This window comes from Lethenteron reissneri, chromosome 20 (assembly GCF_015708825.2).
Source record: "Lethenteron reissneri isolate LAM-NWPU_2019-01 chromosome 20, ASM1570882v1, whole genome shotgun sequence".
In the NCBI taxonomy this organism is placed as follows: Eukaryota; Metazoa; Chordata; class Hyperoartia; order Petromyzontiformes; family Petromyzontidae; genus Lethenteron; species Lethenteron reissneri.
The window spans coordinates 1,435,038-1,459,907 of NC_083798.1; the positions used below are offsets into that span (position 1 = coordinate 1,435,038).

Consider the following 24,870-nt stretch of genomic DNA (forward strand, 5'->3'; position numbering starts at 1 on the left):
CCCATGTGTCTGGCGAGCTCAGGGTCTGCGGTGAACAACCAACAACAACAACGCACGCGCACACGCGCACACGCGCGCGCGCGAGGGGGCCACGTGTTGTTCGCCGCGGACCCCCGGCGCTGTGCTTGACCCCGTCGCCTAGCGACCGCGTCTGCGCACGACGTCGTCGTCGAGGAGGAGGAGGAGGTCGCGACCCGGGGCGGCCCTTCCTGTCGAGACCCCGCCAGCCGGCGTCGCGATCACGTCGCGAACAGAGTCCCCGATTCGCGACTTTATCGACTGGGGCCCTGTGTGGCGAACGCGCTCCGCTGGGATACTGGGAGACGGCTGGTGTGGCGCTCCCGGCGGGCGGGCGGGAGGGCACGGCGAGACGTGTCGCGACTCTGGCGGGCAGTGGTCGCGCTCCCTGTCGCGACAGACGCCGAGAAGCGCGACTCCGTGTCGCGCTGCTGCTGCTGCTGCTCCTCCCTTTTGGTACGAGCCCCGTGTGTGTCGCGCCCGCTGTGGTTCCCGGGTTCCCGGGTTCGAGTCCGACCCACGGCTCGTAGCGATAGCAAGAGAGGTGGTTTGTGAGCCTGGCTTGGACCTCGCCTAGGTTGACTCGGACATCAATTAGTCTCCACCTGATGTCCTGTGGTCAATGTCAGTACGAGAGACAAAGGCGGCCGGGCGTGCGTGATCTAAGGCGAAATGCGGGTGCATGCTCTTGGTTCATGTCTTGCATGGATTGTGTGCTGGGTCATTTTATGTATGGATCACGTTTGCTCTTTTCCCGATGTATGCATTGCGTGTGCTGATATATGTGGTACTTTTGAGCTTATTTATGCGACGTGCGAATCATGTCTTCTGTTTCACGTGATGTGTGACGTGTCGTTGTTGGTACATGTGGTATCCATGCTGGTTCATGCATTACTTTGATTACATTTGATGCATATAGGCATTGTGCAACGCAGAATTGACGTTTATGTGCTTAAGTTTATTACTTGTGGAGAACACATGTGCCTGAACACTGCATTGGCACTTGTTGCATGCTGGGTCCCATTGCAATGGGGTATGAGTGGTCCTTATCTTCTGGTTTGTGTGGGCTCCTCTAAGATCGAATATACACGCCGGGCGTCCTCAATCAAACGTGCTGGTTCAGCATTGATGGTGCAGTTCGATCCCTGAATGCTATGGCACGAGTGGGGATAATGCTGGTACTAAACTGGGCCTGATTTATGAGATGTTGCAATCCAGGTTTTAGCAGCAACAAAAGAAGCCTGATTATGAAATGGTGAACATTTCACTGCTTTTATGCAAAATAGCAGAGGCTGGATTTCTGCAGGAAACTCTCTTGATGTCTCAGCACATGTATTAATGATAAACATCAAGATTCCTCTGCATGTGTTAAGTATTCATCAACCCCTCTCGGAGCTTTGGTCATCAAAGCAGAGATTTGAGAAAGCGCTCTCCATTGGCTCTTGACTCCTTGTGGCCGGAGCTCAGCTCATTCTCGCTCCACGTTTATTGATGGTCTGGCCGAACGGAGAACTCTCTATATGGTGCACAACTGGTTAGTGTGTTCACAGCATTGTCACAATTATGCAGAGTGAAAATGGTTCGGCTAACTTTTAGGGGACATTAATTGTTAGGGATGAAATCCCTTGGGGAATGTGTGTGAGCTTCAGCTGGGTAGCAAGCTTTGTTGCATTAAGTAACACATAGTACGTCTGTGTAGTTACAGACCACGTGAAGCAGTATCTACAAATATATTCACTTGGGGTAAATTCCGTATGGAGAAGGGATTTTGGCAAATTGCTCCAAACGCCACGTATTATATACACATTCCCTTATCACCAAATTGTTCACTCCGAGTAGTACCAACATATTAGCTTTCTGACTGAATAAACCATAATCTCGGGCATAATTGACCTTAGGATGCCCGAGTGGGTTGAATACCGTTTTACAGAAACAATAGGGTATTCATACAAGGTAGTGTGTACATGCTGCAGTTAAATCATTCAACGTGCTGTTTATACGGTAACAGAATACTGTAGTTAAATGCAATCTCGAGCTGGCAACTAATGTGCCCCATATCATCTGTCTTGAATGACAGAGACTCCTTTTGGCCATGCATTGCGACGACGGAGCAATTACATCCAACAAGGTGCGGCTCTGTGGACACGGGCATAGCCGACTGCTACAGGTTGCTACGTGACCACGCTCTGTGCTTGTGTCACTTGCAATTATTATTTCACCGGTGCCTCCGTGTGATTTGTAATCGGTTATATTGTTGAAAACGATTATCACTTACCCTTTGGTTCTTTCGGTAAAGTCACGTAGGTAGAAATGAAATTAAATCAAATAAATCACGACGTTTTGATCGCAACACAAGGAGGATTGCTTGTGTGATGATTGCTTTTGTTGCGATGGAAACGTCATGATTTGTTTTATTTTATTTCTACCTACGTGACTTTACTGAAAGAACCAAAGAGTATGGATTCCTGCAGTCACGAAAGTTTCAAATCAAGATTACCACTTACTGAAAAGTATTAATACAAAATATGAGAATAAGTTTTCCCCTTTTATCTGGCAACAAAACAGGTGTTAAGTTGTTAAAACACCAACCTGAAACATTTTACAAGAAATCATGTCTGCATTAATCACAATACTTGTGGTCAAAATGCAAAAAAACATACTCTGATAATATATGCATTGTCTTTGAAACGGATTGGTCCACACCAGAGACACCTTTCTTTTGAGCCTCGTCTCAAACGGTGTTAGACCAGATGACGCCAAAAGGCGTACAGCACAAAGACAACGCCACTATGAGAGTAATGAGAGCTCGGGGTGAGCATCTACATCATGGGACCTCCTTTGCCAGTCCAAAAATATGAGAATAAGTTTTTACCCTTTTTTTTGGTTTGCATTTTGAGCTCTCATTACTCTGATAGTTCATTGTCTTTGGGCTGTACGCCTTTTGGCGTCCTCTGGTCTAACACCGTTTGAGACGAGGCTCAAAAGAAAGCTGTCTCTGGTGTGGACCAATCAGTTTCAATATATTATCAGAGTATGTTTTTGTTTGCATTTTGACCACAAGTATTGTGGTTAATGCAGACATGATTCCTTGTAAAAGGTTTCAGGTTGGTGTTTTAACAACTTAACACCTGTTTTGTTGCCAGATCAAAGGGGAAAAACGTATTCTCATTTTTGTACTAGAAAAGGAGGTCCCATGATGTATTAATCCGCACGAGGGTTATTCGCGTGATATTTGCATTGGACAGCAGGTTGGCAAGAATAGCTCTCAGCTTATTGTAGACCTTGGTATTATAAATGTTACACACATTTATAATCTACATTTATACTCGACAAAAAGTGCAGTAGATTGTTTATAAGTTACCAGAGTGGGTATGAGACTTTTTGTTCCTGCATGTACAATTTTTTGCAATAGAATAAACGCGCATTGTGCGTGTATATATTCGTCTCATACTCCCTATTTCTGTATATCTGTGCAATTGCAAGATACAAAAATGTTAGCCACGTTCGTAAATGGTCCTTTTGCAATAGATTGCTACATATTTTGTATATAATTGTGTGAAATTAATTTACAAAGTGGAGGTATGGTATGAAAAGTTATTAAATAATTAATATTTGCTAAATTACATGCAGTTATAATGAGCGTGTGGTAATATTTTCACGAATATTGTAATGCATTTCTTTCGAATGTAAATGCAATTATATTTCGATGTGCAAGGTTTTCAGATATTATTTTACACCAGTTTTATGAAGGTGAACAGCTGTATTCTGTATTCTTGGTTCTTTCGGTAAAGTCACGTAGAAGGGAAACAATAAAATAATAATAATATGTATTCTGGTTGACACTTCTCTGTGTGGGTGTAATGATATTGTCTTCCCCTCCCGTGACAACTGCCCACTGTTGTTACAGATGCAGATCTGCCCACTCTTATCTCCGACTAAGCAGCATGTAATCAGCTTAGCCGTCTCGGAAACGGGCGCAGGAGGTCCGACTCCTTTGAGACTGTCAACACGACGGACAGTGCTGGACACCTTGTCACAGGTCTGTATTTTTAACATGTTTTTAACCGAACACCTTGCTATGAAGTAGCGTTATTGGTAATGTTTAGGGTGGATTCACACGGTATTGTCCAGCAGAGGGCAACCTCTACAAGGGAAAGCATCTACTGGCACTCTCAAGTGGTATAGACAACTCTAGACAACATCTTAGCGGCATGAGTCCTGCACTGTCCCGTTCCCTGCCTTTTCCCAGCCAACAAAACAAGCATTTCAATATAATAACACCAACGATTCAGTATTTATAGTTATAGACCCATTCAGACCAAAGGTGAATTTATCTGTAAATATGTTGCAAGTTTTTATCAATGCGTACCACATTTTTGAAAAGTTATTGTATAACATGAAACATTGAAATGCTGCACACTATTCGTTTTGTAACATTCGTTTAAGCAAGATGCACCGTTGTTTCAAAAGAGCCGGAAGGCTACTTAATCCTATGCTTTGGAAAGATTTTGTCCTTCCGTTAGTCTGAGACAGCATTCTTCACAAATTTTCACTTTCGCCGATAAGACATCATCAGTGTGAGGGCCGCCACACCGCCGGCAAGAGGTGTTTCACATGTTATGTCCTGTCGGGAGGCCGCACGTCAGGCGCTGCACTAAAGGCCACCAGGGGCCACCACTGGAACTCCGGGAACTGCAATGCAGTTGTCTGAGGGAACACTGCGCGTTTTAATGACAACCAATAAAACAACGTCCCGTAAACTTCCAATGCGAGGCCAATGTCGACGTGTCTGCTTCTCTGCAGGGCTAGGGAGAGGCCGCGGCGGACATGTCCCTGTTCAAAGCGCGCGACTGGTGGTCCACCAGTGCAGGCCAACAGGAGGAGTTTGACCAGGGCTGCCTCTGTGTGGCCAACATTGACAACAGCAGCACTGGACATGGTAAACGCCGTCTTGCCTCTGTCCATGTGCATTTCACTTTTACGCGCTCGGTTGCATCCTGGTGTATTCTGCTTAATGTTGCATTGAAGTTTAACTCCTTTAATTGGCTTTTCATTGTATTTGTTCTTAACTCGATAATAATGTCACGGTTCAATGGCATAAGCTACAAATAAGCAGTCTGAAAGTATTCTCTTGCAATCATCACTAACAAACACTGACATCTTACTGAAAATGCTGCTTGTTACTAGTACAGCACACCGGTGTGTTGGAGAGTAAACCTACAACATTTACAATTCCAGTACGATGTTTCAGCAGTAATTACAATGAGCATAATTGGCAAAACGTCATACATAAGGTTGGGCTGTTTGTGCGTCCGTGACTTATAGCGGAAGCTTGCGGTTCAATACGAGCGGCCGCCCTGGTTAATCGAAAATATATGCCATCTGCTTCACAGTGAACGTTACGGATATAGTGAGGTTATTCGAAAACAGACTAGGCTATGCTCGCTGGAATTTGCGGTCCAAATTTCCAAATTTGAAATTCGCTCACAAATTACTTCATTGGGTTAAACCACATAGCAACATCACCCCCTACTATGAAACTACTACAGACAAAACTCGACTGTGAAACATAGTGCCTCCCTTCATGAGAGCCTTGCTGTAGAAGAATATAAGAATAGCACAAGTAGCAAAAATGTACTAATGATTTGATTTGATTTGTCGCAGATAAGATTATCGTGGGCAGCTTCAGTGGCTACTTGCGGATATTCTCCCCACAGCCGGCCAAGCCTGGCGCCGGCTTCCACCCGGACGACCTCATCCTGGAGGTGCACCTCCAGCAGCCCGTGCTGCACGTGGAGGCTGGAAAGTTCATCTCGTGAGTCTCGTCGTGTCCACCACGCGCCTTTGTGTCCTGCACAATTCGCACAGCTGCGGAAAAACTCACCATCTGTAGGCATGCGCTCTTTTGTCCTTGTTCAGTTTGTTTATTTTGTTTTAAAGGACACACTTCTCATTATTCTACAGCAGTGAGTAAAAATGATCAGCTGGATTGTCAGTGGCTGCTTAAATAGAATTTGGTAATTGATGGAAACATCAGATGATAGACTTGTATTGAACATGTTTACAAGCACCACTATCTAGTGTTGTGTGGGAGAAGTCTTTTGAAGTCATATCTGCTGTAGTGTGGTGGTATCATCTTCCTGGATCATTTCCCCACAAGATGTGTGCACTGCTGGTTGTGAGAATTCTTGAATGGGAATTTCTTTGTCTGAAGATCCAGTCCCGATATTACAATTTAGATGTGCAATTGACATTTGACTCCATGTACTCCTCTTTAAGTTAGTTTAAATATTAGTACGTCTGCTCGACATGCCAGTCATCTATTGTAATTGGTGATATAGACTAGCAATTCAATAAGAGTACAACAGTAAGATCAGCAATGTTACACTCTCATAACATTACATCAAAATGTTATTATAGACATTATATAACCTTGTGGTGAACATCCACAGTATACTGATACTCCACACTGACCGGCAGTGGTGGTGACACCATTAGAGATACCCACAAGTTCAAGCATTACAGCAGGTGCTTTGCTAAACTATCTTTGCAGATTGTTAAGTGACCCCTTCTATTTTTCAGGGGCTCTAGTTTCCTCCCACATACAATAACTCAATAAGGAATTGACCATGCATGCCAAGCTGGACTCTTCTGGACATCAATCTTAAGCCTCTGATGCATTCCTGCATTAATAGGATGAATACAATCACCACTTGGCTGTTCAATTGTCAATAAATTAGTCATTCAAATGCCAGAAACTGTGTGCGTAATATTACGGCTGTTTTGTCATTCACAAAGGCCCCTGCTGTGTGTATTAGTCAAAAGTACCGTAGACATTCTTCAACTCAATGGGGCCTTTGCCTGTGTTGTTGTTGTACGATTGTTCCCTGTGCTGACAGAGGCTCGGAGCTGCTTCACCTGGCCATCCTGCACCCTAGGAAGCTTGCCGTTTACACCGTCACAGGTAGCATAATGCGTGTACTTACAAACATTATCTTTGTGGTCAGATGCCAAGTGCTTATAACTTGTAAGCGTGCCCTGCCAATGTTAACAGTGCCAGACGTTTGTTGTGACTGTTTTAAACTGCCGCTATACTGGTGCTATTTATTTTAAAGTGGATTTGAAAACTGTGGCACGTGCAATTTTCGATAAGTTTTGAGTGATGCCGTTCGTGATGGGATATAAATGAGAAAAGTTGTCTTTTTAATTACCTTACAACTTAATGTTGGGCACTTCAGCATACTACATATACAGGATAACAGTTCTAATCTGGAGCAGTCACAGTACTTTAGAATTACCTAAAGCTTAAATTGGCATTATAGTTCTATAAAAATGTAAAATAAGTGCAGTAGCAATAGGTTTGTAAGTTATATTTGAATTTTGTGATGTCGTTGAAATTAGAATTGCACGTTTAAAGTGTGCAAAATATCCCCCATCATATCGGCTGTATTTACTTTAGCCTCCGTGAGGGTATATGAAGACAAGCGGCTACGGTTTGAAGGTTTTTGTTTGAAATCGTGATAAATGGAGCCACAGCTCTGTGTCATTGGCACGGGACAACCACTTACAAGCGTGACATGAAAACATTTCTCTAAAAAACACTTTCCATAGTCATAACAAGTTTAACCTGGAGAGTTATAATAAAACATAGCCATCAAATGTATCATATCTGGGCTACATAAGTCTCTTGTTTTGTTCTGCCAACTTATTTATCAAGGCATGGGAATTTTATATCTTCAGAGTACTTTCTTAAAAGTTCTCCGTCAAACATCAGATGTGAAAAATCGCCATGTAGGATTGAACGTAATCCTACGTGTGATTTTGAAAAATACAGATTACCCCTTTTTTTAAGCAACCAGTAGACCAACCAGTCCTGGGGTAGAACACACGGCAACAGCAACTACATGCCGTCATGCACTGCCTTGGCAGGTAGTGGGTCGCTCTACATTCATAACGTTCTCTCAAGCTCTTTCTCGCAGACCAATTTGTAAATCCCTTCGCACTAGGGCCCTTTACTCCTTACGTCCCTCATATTGGGAGTACTTAAACTGCTGGTGACTTTTACGTATATTTGCTTATCTCTATCTCCATATGCTCCAGAATTACAAGGGCCTATAATATATGTTTAGCATCAACAATGAAATAAAGTTGTTTACACAAATATAGATCAAGAGATATCCATTTAAAAGTCTCCACATGTGAAGTATTTTTCAAAACGGGGGAAAAATATAACTCATTTGCTTATGAATGAAAATGTTTACATTGTGCATGCAAATACACAGTGTATTCAGCGCGTTCATGGATCAGTGACAAGCATATGTGCACAGGACACTGGGACATTTTGGCAAAATGGAAATTCTTAGTGCTGCATGAAATGTCCTGAGCTGGCTGCTGCCTTGTGTTTTGTTAATCATTCATCTGTTCTCATGCTGTTACTTGATCCTTGTGTTGTTTTTAATTGCAGTTGCTGATATAGTGATAATGTCATTAGTGAATCTGGACAGTTGAGTGTTTTTTAATGACTTAACGTCCTGTCACGCTCATCAGTCAAAGTTGCCAACCATCCGTGAATACAGAATGATACCTGGTGTTTTTGTAAATGAAAAGTGGTTTACATGAACAGAAGACACATTGGTAAAGTGACTAATGTTCACATTGAAAATTGTCACCCTAGCCTAATGTTTGTGTTTGCCTGCAGGTGCCTCTGGTACCGTGGAACATGGTAATCAGTACCAGCTGAGACTCATGTACGAACACAACCTGCAGAGGACAGCTTGTAACATGACTTGTGGACCCTTTGGCGAGGTGAAAGGTAACTAAGCATCAAGTGTAACTGCGGTTGTCGGTGCATATGATTGCATCTAAGTCGACCTCGTGTTTATGTCTCCCCTATGGTGGTCGAACGGCTCTCGAGCCCTCCCTCTGACGTGGTGATTATTTGGCCGAGACCCTCATGGTGGCCTCGCTGGCGTTGTGGCACGCCGCTTTATCGGAGGGCTCGTTATCTTTGTAATGGGATCTTAAGCCTCATGTTTAACTTGCTTGACGATACCAAATAAAGCATGGCTGAAGCTTGCCATGGGACTCTTTCACAGTCTGTTTGAAATCGGGACGAGTTGTTAGCACATTGCACTCTGAACCTATTGACCTGAGTTTGATCCCCGGCCATGACTAACATCAGCGGTGAGCGACATTTGAACGAGTCCGGGATCCCCCTTCACCAGTTCACACTGGCTAGCATGGTGAAGTATCGTCAGGCCTGCATGACAGGCATGGTGTGGGGAGCTCTTCATGCAGTCATGTATTGTCAAAGCTCTTTAAGTTTTTCCACTTAAATCAGGACTATGTATAAAGTTGTAAATACTGTTTGTTTTAAATTATACTTTTAATCTTGGAAGAGACACATATTGAGAGATGCTAACGGCACTTTTGTTGTTTGGTGTTGGATTCTGAATTAATATCTAATGTTGACACCACCGTGTTGATGCTGATGGAATTACCAAAATGAGTCTCTTTACTTTATACTCTTTGGTTTTTTCGGTAAGTCACGTAGGTAAAAAAATTAAAATAAATTAAATTAAATCACGACGTTTCGGAAGCAACACAAGCAACCGTCATCCGGTGTTGACTGGTCCAGCAAAATTACTCAGGCGACGCCTCAAAGAGTATGAATCCTTGCAGTCACAAAAACTTCAAATCTAGAATCTCTTTACTTTGTACCTTCATTGCATACATGAGATATAAAGACATTTATAACAAAACACAACTATTTACAAAATAAATGAACTAATCTATGCACCTATATTATATTGTGCATTGTTCACAAAGCAAAGATCAAGCACTGAACGGGGTTTTCACAAGGCCTTTTCTGGGCATAGTTTTGTAACCTTGTGATATTCACCTGGAGCAAATGGCAAATCCAGCTTTTGAGAACAGATCACCCTCTGTTTTGACCCTGTAGCAATGTGACTTTGAATTTTAACTCTTCACATATTAGTTGTACACAATACACAGTAATTCTATTATGAGTTTTAATGTTTTTCTCTAGGGCGTGATTTCATCTGCATCCAATCGATGGATGGCATGCTCAGCTTCTTCGAGCAGGAGAGCTTCGTGTTTGGTCGATTCCTGCCGGGTTTCCTGATCCCAGGCCCTCTCACTTACAACCGGCGCACAGACTCCTTCATCACCGTGTCCTCGCAGCGCTGCGTGGAAAGCTACAGGTTTGTCGCCCTGTCCGGCGTGAGTGCCTGTATCATGCCAGCCTCCGCAGGAAGCTGTTGTGCTCGTTTATCCTGGGAACGTATTGGGTTATGATTGTCTCTGCACGATACGACTACTATGTGACCTCCATAAAGTTTCCATTGTGGGATTGGAAAATATTGTTTCGTGTTTGACTAAATTTTACTCAAATAAGGCACACAAACTGCAGTTTTAAATGGCTCAGTGGTGCATAAGTCACTTAATACATTTGTAGTGATTTCAACTGAGTTGCAGACGTACTCTTTGGAGGCAACACATTTATTAATACCAACACAAGGGGTAACTGCCCCTTAACAAGATAACAACATATGGTGGTGGACCACCAGGCTAACTACACTAATTACACTGGAACTAGCTACCATGGACCTGACCACAGCTTGGGTCCCAGTCCACATGTTGGTGACTCTGTAGGACGTAGAACGTAGATTTTTCAGGATGAACAACAGCAGCCGGTCCCTCTCAGGGACCCGGCTTATATCCTCTGTGGCGTGGCTGGCCCCACCCTTAGTCACGACCACCTTCTAGAATCCTCGAGCAGGATCTCAACCCTGACACGTGACCACCCCTAGCCCCCACTTGGGGGCCCTGTGTAGACCTAAGCGGTCACGTGTCCTTTGGGGTCAACCAGAGTGCCATGGCCCTCAGTCACCCCGTTCCCATGGTCGGCACTCCCGCACCCTATCCTGTAGGGGCCGGCACTGCACGCAGAGCGTGGTGCCATCCAGCACTGTCAGACAGCGCTCACCGAGCCCCTCTAGGGCCTGTACTGCACCCACATGTACGTAGTGCCAACGATGTCGTTACATCGCACGCCGTGCCTCTCTAGGGCCGGCATTACACAGTGACATCCCGCAATGTCACCACACATTTATATTTCTATAGGGAATTTGAATTTAAAATAACTATACAAAGAAGTGTTGTATGCAGCACTTGGCTACCAATGAGCCAATTATGCCCACTCATAAGGTCTAATATTTATTGGAGATTTTTCTTTTAATATTTGTATCCAGCCAACTCCTTTTATCCGCATGAGTTGCAGAGCAGGTTGACATGTGCTCTTAAGCAGAGTATGCCGTAATGGAACGGCTCTTGCATATCTATGTTTTTTTCTGAAAGGAAGTTGCGCAGAACATGTATTGATATTTAAGGATCGTGGGGTTAGCAGTATGTGTGTAGTGGTGTGACGTTACAGGGTAAAGAAAATAAATTAAGTAACATGGTGCTTAGAATATCGATGCTATATTGAATCCTCATGTGCAAGGTTCTATTTCACAAATCAAGATTGGTGGGGGTTTTAAAATATAATTTTTGGTTAAACTCTGCTTTTTCTCATTACCTGAAAGTAATAACTCGTGTAGTTTATACAATATATATGATGAATATAGATATACAAGGCAAAATAACTCCCGATAAAACATAAGAATACAGCAGTGAATGTGACTAGTGGTTTTTAGCAGCCCTAGAATGATCCGTATGTAAAGATGCTTTGCTGGCGGGGAACCCAGTTCCCTTGACATTGATGTATGGGTATGAGCTGTGTGGCTATGAGATCACCATCTTCACTCGTTTTCCTAACACTGTAGTCATGCTTTTGTGATTGGGGTGAGATTGGAGAAGCTGTCCTGTGGCTGGTGGAACTGTGTGTCTAAAAACTAGCAATGCCAGGAAACCACAGGTATGTGGGAAGCGGTAAGGGATCTCAGAGGCCCATCGCTGCACTTCTGGAGAAGTGGAGCGGTGGAAGAAGTACCGATTAAAGCTGTTGTGAGTAATGTTGTCTCTAATCATGGATAGAGGCAGGGCAATCTCTTGGCTGCAGATCTGACTTTACTGAAGCTTATTTACAGCAGGACGTTTTAAAGAGGTATGCTGCTGTAGTTTAAATGACCAGCACTCTGGATTTACAATCCAGAGTTTGCCGGTCCGACCTTCCGACGTGGCAGTTGCCTCTGTCCAGCCAGCAGTTTAAATAGGTGCACTATAGCTCGTCCATTGGCAGGTCACATGTTTGGTGGGGTAAAGTGTGGGTACTCCCACCTCTTCCAAGACGCCTGGTCAGCAAGCAAGAGTAGGCCAGTGACGCCCTCTCGAGAGCTCCCTCTCGTGGAGACCCTGCCGCTAGCAGTGGCGCGAGAGAGCAGTGGCAGGGCTGCACCCTTACTCGGGACCTTTACATGTCAATCACTCGGTTAAGACCTAGTGGAGAGCAAGCATCCTGGACCCTCTAGAGGAGGCATCTCACTACGTTGTGCATCTCACGGGCTGTCCAACGCCAGTCGAAGGTCATGCTGCTGAGAGTTGTGCTCTTTGGTGAGTGAGAGCATGATATTGACGTGCGCTATCGTTTGGCACTTATGGTGAGATTGCACGGAACATTTTTTTACTTCCTTGCTTAGATGCAATGGATGTACAGTGCAATGGTACGTTCAGAAAATGGATAAATAGACAAATAACACCGTTTAAAACTTCGGCAAACATAAAATAATCAAAGATGAAAACAAAATGTTTCCAAGCAAAAGAAAAATATGTGCAAGAGTGAACCACTTGATATATATGGTTATATATTTAATGCAAAATAATTTAATGGCACAGTCCTTTGGGATGACATCAGCCCAGTAAGTATGATGATTGTTCATAGGCATGATGGGGCCCATCAGTGTCTGTGTGTTCACAAAATCAGAGCCCTCACACTCTGCCCAGATCACGATTGCGGAACATTCGGAGGCACCCCACGGTCAGCTCTGAGATGTATTTGGGGTTTAATTTGTAATTTTTATTTCGCAAGGAATATTTTCTGTCTGTTGCATTAGATGGTATCGCATGCTGGGAATATTCAAGTGAAGCTTCCAACACAATTGGGTAGCCCCTTTACCAGTTTTTCTGTAATCTGTGACGGGAGCAAGGACAGCGCCGACTAAAGTGCCGTAGTCCTTTCTCGGTTAGCCAGGCTAATTAGGAGGAGAGGTGGCCCAGATATAACACATTCAGCAAAGCATGTGCAAATTAGGCTAAAGTGTTTTTCACTGCAGAATACGGGCGAAGATGTGGAACGTGTCTTTTGTTTTAATGTAGGCAGTTTACTTGCAACATGTTTGTCATGAGCGAGGAGCTGCTAATAATTAAACCAGCAATTCTAAAAAAAAAGTATTTCTTCCACAAGCATGGTTATTCCGCAGCCTGGGCAATCTGCCCACTTATAATCGAGTCAACTGTAGTAGCAGTCGGGTGAAAGATTTACCGACAAATGTATACCTACAAATATACATACCTGGATCATTGGTTCTCCAGCAAGATCCTGTTCAGGATGTTTGGTCTCTTTGTTTTTACAAAATTCCTGGCGTGGGTGGAAACCGAAATGACAGAAAACATATGCATGTAAGGGGAGAATTCTCAAGCACTGCACAGATAGGCCAGAAACAAGCCTGCTTTATTGCCTCTAGCAAGCACCTCATTGTCCAACAGATCAGTGTCTTGTGTACATCTTGCTTCAACATCCCTGTGCAGTTCATCAACCTGAGCTCCAAGTCACGTTATTACAGCCGTGTGGCACCACACCCAGTCACGAAAATATTCCATGACACCCATGGAACGCGAAGAGAGAATGAATTGACGCATTATGTGTTCGGCATTGAATTCAAGGAAGCTACAAATGTGTGACAAAAAGATAGAATGACATAGTTGAGTGACACAATAAGTTGTCAAAGGTGAGCTTTTATAAAAACCACAAGGAGACGTCAATGCTTGAGTTTGGTCACAAAGTAAATTCTGCCATCTGCAGGGTAGGTTTACCCAGTGGATATTCTAACAGTCTCCGTGTACGTGTATACGTCAGTAGCTTGAGAGACACGTACGTTGTGTTGGCGGGTAAGCTGCATTTACGCTTGGAAATGTATTGTGAACAAGTTTCCTCGTGCAGTATAAAGAACACTTGGGATGTGGATGAAATGCAAACCGGCACCGGACCCAGCTGCTGTGGTTATTATATTGCAGTGTGAATAGGTTCTAATGAACAGCTGATGGGAATTTGCTTACAGAGTTTGGCGGAACAAATATTCATTCCACTAGGGAAACAAATATTCGGGATTACCAACGTTTGTTTACTCTGTTCCTGGTGGTGTTCACGGTGGTCTGAGTGGTGGGCCTGGTGTAGTCTCAGTCTACCCCTCGCTAGGAATCATGAGAATCACCCAGCTGTATTCCCGATGAAGTCTCGGTAATGGGGGTTGTTTTCACCATACTTCACCTTGCTGCTCAGCGTGGGCGGGGAAAGGGAGCCAAGGACTGGTTCTGATATAAATTGCATCTGACATTAGAAGCCGTGGCTGTGAATACAACTCAAGTCACTGGGCTCATAGCGAAGTTTGCCAGTCACTATTTCATTTAATTCCAACAAGCATTGTTAAACAACATACTGAATCATTAATACAGCTTAAACGAAGATACATAGTTACTCTCTCTGTAACATCACCTTTTATGTTGACGTTTAATACTGTGTGTTTAATGTGGAAGGTGTGCATGGAACACATGTTGCATTTGTTTGATGCAAAATACTGTTATGTGATCTGTTGTGTACGTGTGAAGATTCATTGACAAATCCTCCTATAATTGAATTCAGCTGGCTGTGGTGGGTTTTTTTCCTTAACATTGGCAATAATGGCCTTTTATAAAATAATTCTGTAGCTTCCTGCTGTGAAACATACCTGATGTGAAACATACCTGGTGTGGTGTCATCCTTTTGTACATTTCAGCCGAATGGGGCATGCATTCACTTGTGCAAGGCAGCTTTTAAAGGTCTAGCGTATCTTGTTTCTTCTTTGTAATGTTTGTATTACCCTACTTTCGATTATGGTTGTGAAATTGAAGGTTAAATTTATGTAAAGAAAAATCACTTCTTTAAAACTGTTTGACATTCTTGGATTTCACTCTGCGTTTAGTAGTCTTTTGGGTCGACAAGATCTTGCCATAACTGTGAAAGAAAGCCATTGTTTCTTTATACAACTACATTCTTGCATGGGAGACCAAGGTCAAATGATATTCCCAAAGGTGGCACGAGAATGGCAAGCATGACATTAAGGAAAAACGCTTAGAGCTATTGCACAGTGTCTGTAATAACGTTGGTGGATTGCACCCAGTGTTGCAAGTCAGTCGAGTATGCGCTCATCTTGAATGTATTGTATTGTTTCCGTGAGGTATGTCTGTATTTGTAGAATTCTCACTGAATAATAATAATACATTTTCATCCGTCAAGGAGACAGTGTTTCCTCGCCCAAACAAGCCTTGGGCATTTATTTCCACTTATTAAAAGCATGGGTGGAAATTCCACCTTCCTGTGACTGGGCTGGTTGCCATTGCATTGCCCTCGGAAGGATAGCAAGTCGACCCTGCAACTGGGCCTTTCACTCAAAACCTTCCACTTCTGTCTTGAGCACTCTGCTGCATCGCCACTTTTCCACAAGAATGTAAAGTCTATGTGGGTGTATATTCATCATTTAATCCATCAGTAAAATACTAATGGTAATAATCCGTTAATGAATTGTAATATAACAAAGAATTACATAGCTATTTGTATTTTATTAGGAACTGTAATGTGCAAAGATGCACTCTATTTCATTGATTTATTCACCGAAAATCGTATGCAATAATATTGTTATCAACTATAAGAATTCAGAATAAAGTTTTGGATACAGACTATTGATTATTACTTGGGGGCATGATTTTACAATAGCCACGGTTTATGTGCGGTGTACAGTAATGTTTTCTGGTGTATTCTTCTTCCTATGATGTTACAGTGAACATTATGTACCCATCTGCCAGCGAGCTGTTGCATCAGATGAAAGCACACTTTGCTGAGGGACTCTCACCTGTCTATAATACCTGCTTTTGCAGTAGGACTGCTTCAATATTTCAGATGGCTGATTTACTTTCCACTCTCGATAAATAGGCAACCAGACCAGCCTTTCTTGCAGTCGTGGAAACGTTTTGTATGCTCGTGTCTATACTCGTTCTGTGAAGGTATACTGCTATGCAAGGTCAGACAATCCCATTAAAAACAAACATTTAGGTAGGGTTACATTTGAGATCACAGATTTAATTTTAGATACTTGTTAGTTCCTCGTGAATACTTTCCCATAAGGAAATGTGTATGGATTTTATGAGCCCACTTTGATTTATATTATTGTGTCAAGTATATATTTTTCATTAATATTTCACAGAGGAAAGGCTCAGCTGAGTCTCAAGGTTACTTGCAAGGAAGGGTTCTATTTGGGATCTGTGGCCAGTACCTCGAGATGTAATTTTGCAAGCAAATGTTTTCTGAGTGAGAGGAAAATATTTTCGCTTAAATTCAGTTGTGGTACATGCGAATCAGAGTTCTGATTCACGTGTACCACAACTGCTGTTCTCGGAACCTGGTGACCCGAGTCAGATTCCTCGACACGATGAGCATCAGCGGTGAGTGATATCGAACCTATCTTGGCAATCTTATTTCATTAACCCTTACTGACCAGCAAGACGAAGTATGGTCAAACAATATCCACGATCAACACGTTGTAGTGGTGTTGGGAGGCCTTAATCAAGCTGTAGATTGACATGGAAATTATTCACGAATGACCAAATTCCAGTGTTTTATGATGTTTGCATGAGTTTGACATGACAGATTGTACTGGCTGATTCTCGTGGTATGAGGATTTATAGTTGGACAAATACAGTACACTTATCAGATTGAATAATCACCAGTGTGATTTTACAATGCTATATTTATTGAGACCCAAGTTTAAAATTACACTCCTGGTAAAATGTGATACAGAGTCAAATGTAATCGCAGTTTAATCCAGATGGGCACTTATTATTTTATATTTTTGTCATTTTTTACTTCATTTCATGTGTAATCACTAATATAATGCGCCAAAAATGTTTGTGTGTAACGCGTGTGACGTCACTCACCGTAGACCAGCCCCCTTCATTAATAATCATGATCAGGTGACGTCACTCCGCATGAAGAAGGTGGAGCGGAAACGAAAATTTGTTTACGCAAATTAGCTTTCATTTTGACCTTTATGGAAAGTAAAGGTAATAAAGAAATCATTAATATATATCAAGCCAGAGCCTTGATGTCACGCTCACTCCGTAACGCTGTCATTAATAATCGTGAGTGGTTGACGTCACTCCACGTGGGGGGGGGGGGGGGGGGCTCCTCACCGAGACCTTAAGCTTCTTTAAAAAGCCAGAACCCTCATGCCACGCGAACTCTGTAACCCTATTGAGACCTAGAAGGGAAAAGGGCGTCATGATGAACATGGGATATAACCGTGAAATTAACAAAGTCTGTGTTACCGGCCTTACAAATGGCACACCAATGGATGCACTGAACATGATTTTACTGTGTGCTTTTCGCTTGAATGTGTCAGATTTACTGCAATACACCCGTCCTTGGACGGGCTATAGGCGAGTAGTTTATAAAGCTACAGTATTTATTGCCATCACCGCACGAGACAGCTGACTAAGGCAAGGTGAAAGGCCTGAAATGAGCAGGTCGTGAATGTTGTTCGAGAAAACGAAATGGATGTGCCATATTGTTGTTGTTGTTGTCCCCGTCACCTGTCGCATTGTCCACGCAGGTACCAGGCTCTGGCTGTCGCCACAGACGCAGACAGTCGGCAGGAGTGGGAGCAGCAGAAGCTCAGCTCGGGCAAGAAGCTGGTGGTGAGAGGCACAGCCGTGTGACCACATCCTGGCAAAAACACTCGCCGTCTCGCTCGTCACAGTATCAATCACTCGAGGGTGCAATGATATCTTATTGCGGCTGTGGACGAGTGCATATTTATGAATGCGGCTTTTATTCCCCCCGCCCCCCCCCCCCAACATATTTCAATTGTGCTCTTGGCATAATGTGATGTAGCAAAGGGAATCTATTCGGAACTCTCCTAGTGAGCAGTACACCACCTCATGTCTGAGAATTACCCCGGAAGATGTCATGGAACTAATTTGTAAATGATTCCAACAGACCTGTTTAGTGCACATTGGTGCATGATTAATGTGCATCACTTGTAATGCAGATTAAATTCAAAGTCACCGTATTGATGTTATTAAAGTGTCACTGGTTTACATGATGCAATTTGATGGGAGAGTGTCCAAGTGTGCATCAGGAAAATCACATTTCCCCCGACACATTTCCTGCTACACACTTGACTATCTGCTATGACTCTACCCCTCAGCTGTACAGACACCCACCCTGGAAACCTCCTGTACCTATCTGCGCTCTATTTACGATCATACACGTTCCCGTTATCGTCAACAGGGAGGCAGAATAAGTGAAGCTCTGCTTGCAACGTTGCTCCTCGGCTTAAACGAGCGGCTGAATTCGGCTTCGTGAAAATCAACGAGGGAGGTTTCCGACGTCGCTGCGAATCTCGGGCCTGGTGTAGATTTTGCCTGGGGTCAGCAGGTGGAGGGCGCGTGTTTTTTTCCCCGTCCCGCGAGCGGTGCTCCAGGCGGACTGGTCGCTCAACATCGGAGAGCAGGCCCTGGACGTGCAGGTCGCTGCGTTCTCCCAAGCACCGCCGTCCATATTCGTCCTGGGAGAGAGGAACGTTTACTGCCTCAAGGAGAATGGCCGGCAGCTGCGGTTCATGAAGAAGCTGGAGTACAATCCCAGTTGCATCCTTCCCTACGCCTCTGGTGAGCGCGCAGATGCTTCTCTTTTATTTTTTGTCAATGTGCCAGTTGTGCTGCGCGTGGAACGAGCACGGCGTACGTCCCACGAGTGGCCGCGTACGTTTGGAGTAAAGCCGTGGTGCTCTCGGCTGAGTTGCGGTATGGCGCTAACGTCTTACGTTAGGTTGAGTCTGCGAATTTAATCTACGAGTGGAGCGTTGAGCATACGTGGTGGCATAGGAAAGCAGAAAGAGCTGTGTAGTACGCTATCAGTACCCATCGGTGTGTTAAAATAAACCAGCTGTGCTATTTGATTATGTTTTAAATTCTCACACTGCTTGACGTTAACAATAACATGCAACATACGTTCAGAAAGCCTCACATGTCAGTGCATGTTTCTACAAGTAAGTTTATTTTGATGTATAGGATATATCTTTAGAGATCCTTAACCGAAAGATGCATTGCCATTCAACGTGCTCAGTGTTGCTTTGGTTTATTGTTTTACTAAATCCTATTCAGCTGCGTCTGAAAGGAATCACGTGTGTGGATTTGTGTGAACAGCTTAAGGTATAGCAGCATTTCTTTAAAATGTCCATTAGATTTTAACATTAAAATTTTTAAAGAGTAGTTATATGTGATCAGTATTCTCGATTTGGGACTGCTGTGTGGCTATGCGTGTCTTGGCATTCTGATGTGGTACCGTCTTGGTTTGTCCGGTGACGTGCAACTGCGTAGCTGCTCAGCAGACAGCCGTCCCTCCACATTGTCGCAGACTGTTGCTTACGATGGATAAAAGGTGGAGCCAAAAGGCTCATTAAATTGAATTGGTGATGAAGTGGTTGAGTGATTTGGATATTGACCTTTGATAGCAAACGCAAGAAAGAGATTGTACTTAAAAAAAGCATTGTTGGCCATTCCTTTGAATGTGGTTTTTTGCCATTGTGGGGGTTGCTGCTCTAAACCTGGATGATGCCACTAACAGTGTTAGTGTGGTGTCGCTATTACAACGGTCTGTTACGACGGCATGATGAAGACAGCGTCTGTGTGGTGGTGCTTGGTCACTGTGCGTGTGTCTGTATAGTGAGCGAGGGGACTGTGCATTCGGTGGTGGGAACCCACAGCAGATCGCTGCTCGTGTACCAAGATAACCGGCTACGCTGGGCCGCCCAGCTGCCCCATGTGCCTGTTGCGGTGCGCATCGCGACCTTTCAGTGAGTGCCCTTTCCATCAGTACACAGCGGAAGCAGAAGCGACGGCAAGCGTTGCGATCAGGGCCAGTGACGTGACCCAGCGGCAGCCCGCTTGCCGCTTGTTGCAGAGATTCGCGGTTCAAATCCGGTAGGCCGACCTGGTTATTACTGTGGGTGTATTAACCATAAAAATGATACGTTCCGTCTGCTTCGCAATGGACGTTAAAGAACCCTCTAACGTCATTCCAGATGAGAAGGCCATTGTGTACACGTCACGGTCTAAATTTGCCAAGTTAGAAACTGACCCGGAAATTACAAAATTTTGATTAAACAGCAATCATTGTGCAATATTGGCAGAATAATGTCTGCCTGCAGTCCAGGTGCTGAGTCACCTTGTGCCACACTGGGATAGCTACCACTGGGGGTGCCCTATCAGTTGTGTGGGATGAAGTGTGATGCAAGTTCCTTATTGGGTGCAACACAGTCTTAGAAGTCCCTGGTGTGCAGGGCGCTCATTAAAAAAACAAATAAGAATTTTCAGAAACTTCATCATCGTTATCATGCAATGTCACGTGCATCATCCATCCCTGCCACATCTCTTATCATCATCTGTCTCTGTTACCCATTGTCATATCAGCCACCATCATTCCACTGCTGGATGAAGGCCACCTCAAGCCACCACTGCCACCTCTCTGGCAAATGAAACGTATCCCTTATCTTAAGATGCAACTGTCCATCATCATCATCATACAAATTTAATTTATAATACACCTTATATACGACGGTAGCGTTAAAAGTGGGATTCCCACTTGTGTTTACAAAATAATAATACCTTCAATACACGATGTAAATGTTCATTTATCATATTGCCTTGCATTTGAAACGCTTTGGTAAAGTATGGTAACATAAATCATCTTCAAATCTAGAATAAATCATCTTAGTATCTTTCTATTCCTGCTAAGTGGCCAGGTTTTGGATATTTGTATTCAAACGTGAGTATCAACGTACAACAGGACATAGCCCAGATGACAGCTTCTCAACCTTCAGAGTCTATCCTTCATCTGCTTGTGTCCCTGCTCCCTCTCTAAAAATGTTGTTCACGTTTACAGAGATTGTACCTGGATTGTACACAGTGCCAGTGTGCAAGTAAGATAAAAGAAAACTATGATACCTGAAGCCACATCTCAATGTTACACATCCCGGCAGTGGTAATATTATACATGCTTTAAAGACACGTGGGAAATGCATCGCAACATTTCCACGTGCTCATCATCGTATTCAACCCATATTGTGCAGTGGATCGAACACAAACACAGTACAATAGTTTTGACCAAGCCAGTTACGTTTAATGAGATAATTTGATTTATCTCTTGAAACCCTGCAAAATAAAAATACAATTCGTGGAGGTAGTTTATTTTCTTGAAATGTTTAAGTCAAAACTATTTACTTTGGCAGTTTATTATCTTTTATTTGAAAAGTGCAACTCAGCCGGTGCATTTCAATGTCAGCTTCTTGACCCATTGGTTTAACCTTTGATTGCTGGCATACTTTAAACATTTGACACTGAAATATTTATTTCAGAATACTTGAAAACTCTGTAATAGGGGGAGATCTTGTCCACTTAGCCGAATCTCCAGGTAAGTTGGATTACGTTTAAAAATAAACAGTTAAATCAATTACACCCTGTAAACCATACCTAAAATTCTAAATAAATACAAGAACTATATATAAATCCTACCTAACATTATACATGAATAAGAGTAAATGGTTGAATCTAAACTCGCCTAAATGGACACAGTTATTTTTGCTCTAATTTCTATATTATTCATCAAGTTCTTTATTTTATTTGTTTGGCTTTTGTAATTTCGTGACGCCGATCGCTCTTGCAAATGACACTTATCCCTTGTGTCTCGAGTTCTCGCCTTGGTTCAGTAAAATAAAGTGACCACTTAAAGGTCACTAAACGTGAAATCACAGTACATGACTTACTGTATATCAGACCACGACACTATACCCTGTGTAGTTGGTCGCCATCCTATCCGTGAGGGCTGCGTGGGGTTGGTCTGTGCTAGGAGAGTTGGGCTGGGGGGAGTTTAGAATTGTCTACACATGGAGAGGATCTTTGGCTTGAACAAAAAAAATTTTTTCTTTATTTTCCAGGCAAAGTCCAGCCAAGTTCAAATTCCAGAATATTGAAGTTTGGTCAGTCAGGATTGGACTATATATTACATATCTACTTCAGTCACAAAATCACACTTTATTGGCCAATAACTTCTGAGGCAAAGTTCTGGTTCATATTTTCATGTAAATCTAAAGCGACTACTCTTCATATACACACTTTGTGGACAGCAAAGTGTTTGTCTTTCTGTGTTTGACTGAGAAACATAACTATAGGTAAATAGCAGACCTTGACTTTGATACCCCCTCTATGGGTGCTAGGAATTGCTAGCACATGGAAACACACGTTATATATCGTGGTAAAGATCTATCTTTTAGGTGTATCTGGGCTGGCCCATGCTGATGCTTATTCTAGCAAAGGTGTGAACATGCCAGTAAACCTTAATAGCTGTGGGTAGGCTGTGAAATGAATTCTTAATTCAAATACTTGCATCACATTTTCACGAGGTTACATTTCCACCTGGAAACCTGAACGTGCTTGTTAAAGGAAGTCGATCGGTGTGTCTGAACCTTTTCGTGGAGCCCTGATAATCAGTCACCCCATTGTGCGTGGGTACATTCCTGTAGCTGGTGTGTGTTGTGTGTACATAGAGCCGTGTCCTGTTATTGTGCAAAGTGAATCAAAACAGGAAGGGCAACCTGCAGGTCCAGCATTCAGAAACTGTTACATAAATGATAAGATCCAAATGCATGCATCTCCAGTTGATGAATTACTCAGTGACAGCTGTTTACACAAGATATTTCACATATTGTTGCAATGCCAGTCGAATTGATGGTGTAGCAGATAACATGTTTTTTTTCTGGCACAGTTGACTTGTAGACAAGCACGTATTTAAACATAAACCATCATCGTATAAAAAAATATATTAATCACAAATTAACATTTGTAATAGAATACCAGCTATTAAGTTAGAAACACTATGCAAGCTAAACTATGTCCTATCATGTGTCCTTTACGATATTATTATATTGTTTTCTGTATTTTAAATGTGCACAGATTCTGGACACATTTGTAAATGTTCACTTTCTTGTAATGTTCTTGGTATAAAAAAAAATGTGTTGCAACTTGCAGAGAAACAAATGGCAAAGGTGTTTGAGTTGGCTGTAGTGCAATGCGGCACGGTGTGCGTGTGGACCGTGTGTGGTCATGGCGTGTGTGTTGTATTGATGCTGTGCACGCGAACCGTGTGTGCATGTGGACCTATGCGTGTGCGTGTGTGTGGACCTCGTGTGTGTGTGTGTGGACCTGGTGTGCATGTGTGGACCTCGTGTGCGTGTGTGGGTGGACCGTGTGTGCGTGTGTGGACCGTGTGTGTGTATGGACCGCGTGTGCGTGTGTGTGGACCGCGTGTGCGTGTGTGGACCGTGTGTGTGTGCGTGTGTGGACCGCGTGTGTGTGGCTCAGGGACCTTCGTGGGATCCTGGTGACCCTGAGTGCCGAGGGGCAGCTGCAGTGCTCCTACCTGGGCACGGACCCCTCGCTCTTCCAGGCGCCGCGCGTGGAGGCCCGAGACCTCAACTACACGCAGACCGACGCCGAGATGAGGGAGCTCACCAAGCTGATCCGCGAAGCCACCAGGACTAAAGGTGGTGCACAGTCGCTCGCAAGCTTCCTGCTTTCACACGACACTCAATGCGTGTTTGCAACATCAAGCAGGTAACAAAAAAATTATATAATACACGACATTTTGAGCAATGACCCTTATTCATAGCCTATTTTACATGTATATATTTTTACTTTCTATAGCAGTATTATTGACAAATGTGTCCAGTCTTTTGTTATTTGTGCTTTGGCACCACTGCCAGTACAGTATCAAAAGAAGAATGTGTGTTAATCTTCAAGCAGGTATGGTTCATCAAACATATTTAGTTGCAAAAGAGTGTTTTTTTTATTAATCGAAAATAGGCACGTCTCTCACGACGAACCACATGAATGAGTAAGTGGTCTGGGGACAAGTGGACCATCTGCAGAGCGACCGTTGTTACACAGACACCAGAGTGTCCACCCTCACCACCCATAGAGTTGCGTAGAAATAGTTTACAGCAACCGGTGTTTAACGTGAATGTCTCTCGTGGGCGTCCTCTGTGAAACTCTAACCCAACTTGACGTGGCCTCCAGGGGAACGTCGAATGAAACATCGATCACTGAGTTGACTGTGGCACAGTAGCGGAGGCTGGCCGTAATTTACCGTCGTTTCCCAAGGGGGTACGCTTATTTATACAGTGGAGTCCACGTGCGTTTCACAAATATGAATTGTTTACACAGTTGGTGTGCAGTCCCAGAATGCACCATACTGACATGTTATCATACCCTACTATCTTGTATTTAAATAGTTTTGCTAACCTTTTTTTAAGTTGGATTCGTTCCTAATATGTTGAATAACGTAAGCCTACTCATATTCCTGCTGTGTTTTCCCTTAATATCAGTCTTTTCAAGGAACCACTTAATATTATGTTTTATTTTCCACTTCTCTGATCTGATGAAGTTCCATCACGTGAAACTATTGTCCATATTTTGACATATATATATTTTTTTACCATAAGGTAGTGTTTTTTCATGACTAACCGT

At 43.3% G+C, this 24,870-nt stretch overlaps 1 protein-coding gene across 3 annotated transcripts in view; it reads left to right on the top strand.

The window, feature by feature from the left end:
• Positions 1 to 6: 6 nt before the first annotated feature.
• BBS9 (Bardet-Biedl syndrome 9) overlaps positions 7 to 24,870 on the top strand; it is a 58,201-nt gene continuing 33,337 nt past the window's right edge. For all 3 annotated transcript variants that reach the window (XM_061554566.1, XM_061554567.1, XM_061554568.1), the window contains exons 1-11: positions 7 to 474; positions 3,926 to 4,057; positions 4,822 to 4,957; positions 5,683 to 5,833; positions 6,918 to 6,982; positions 8,717 to 8,830; positions 10,067 to 10,241; positions 17,898 to 17,982; positions 18,771 to 18,957; positions 20,015 to 20,144; positions 23,707 to 23,888. In XM_061554566.1, coding sequence (XP_061410550.1) covers positions 4,846 to 4,957; positions 5,683 to 5,833; positions 6,918 to 6,982; positions 8,717 to 8,830; positions 10,067 to 10,241; positions 17,898 to 17,982; positions 18,771 to 18,957; positions 20,015 to 20,144; positions 23,707 to 23,888 — 1,201 coding nt within the window. In that variant the 5' untranslated portion in view covers positions 7 to 474; positions 3,926 to 4,057; positions 4,822 to 4,845. The remainder of the gene's footprint in view (positions 475 to 3,925; positions 4,058 to 4,821; positions 4,958 to 5,682; positions 5,834 to 6,917; positions 6,983 to 8,716; positions 8,831 to 10,066; positions 10,242 to 17,897; positions 17,983 to 18,770; positions 18,958 to 20,014; positions 20,145 to 23,706; positions 23,889 to 24,870) is intronic.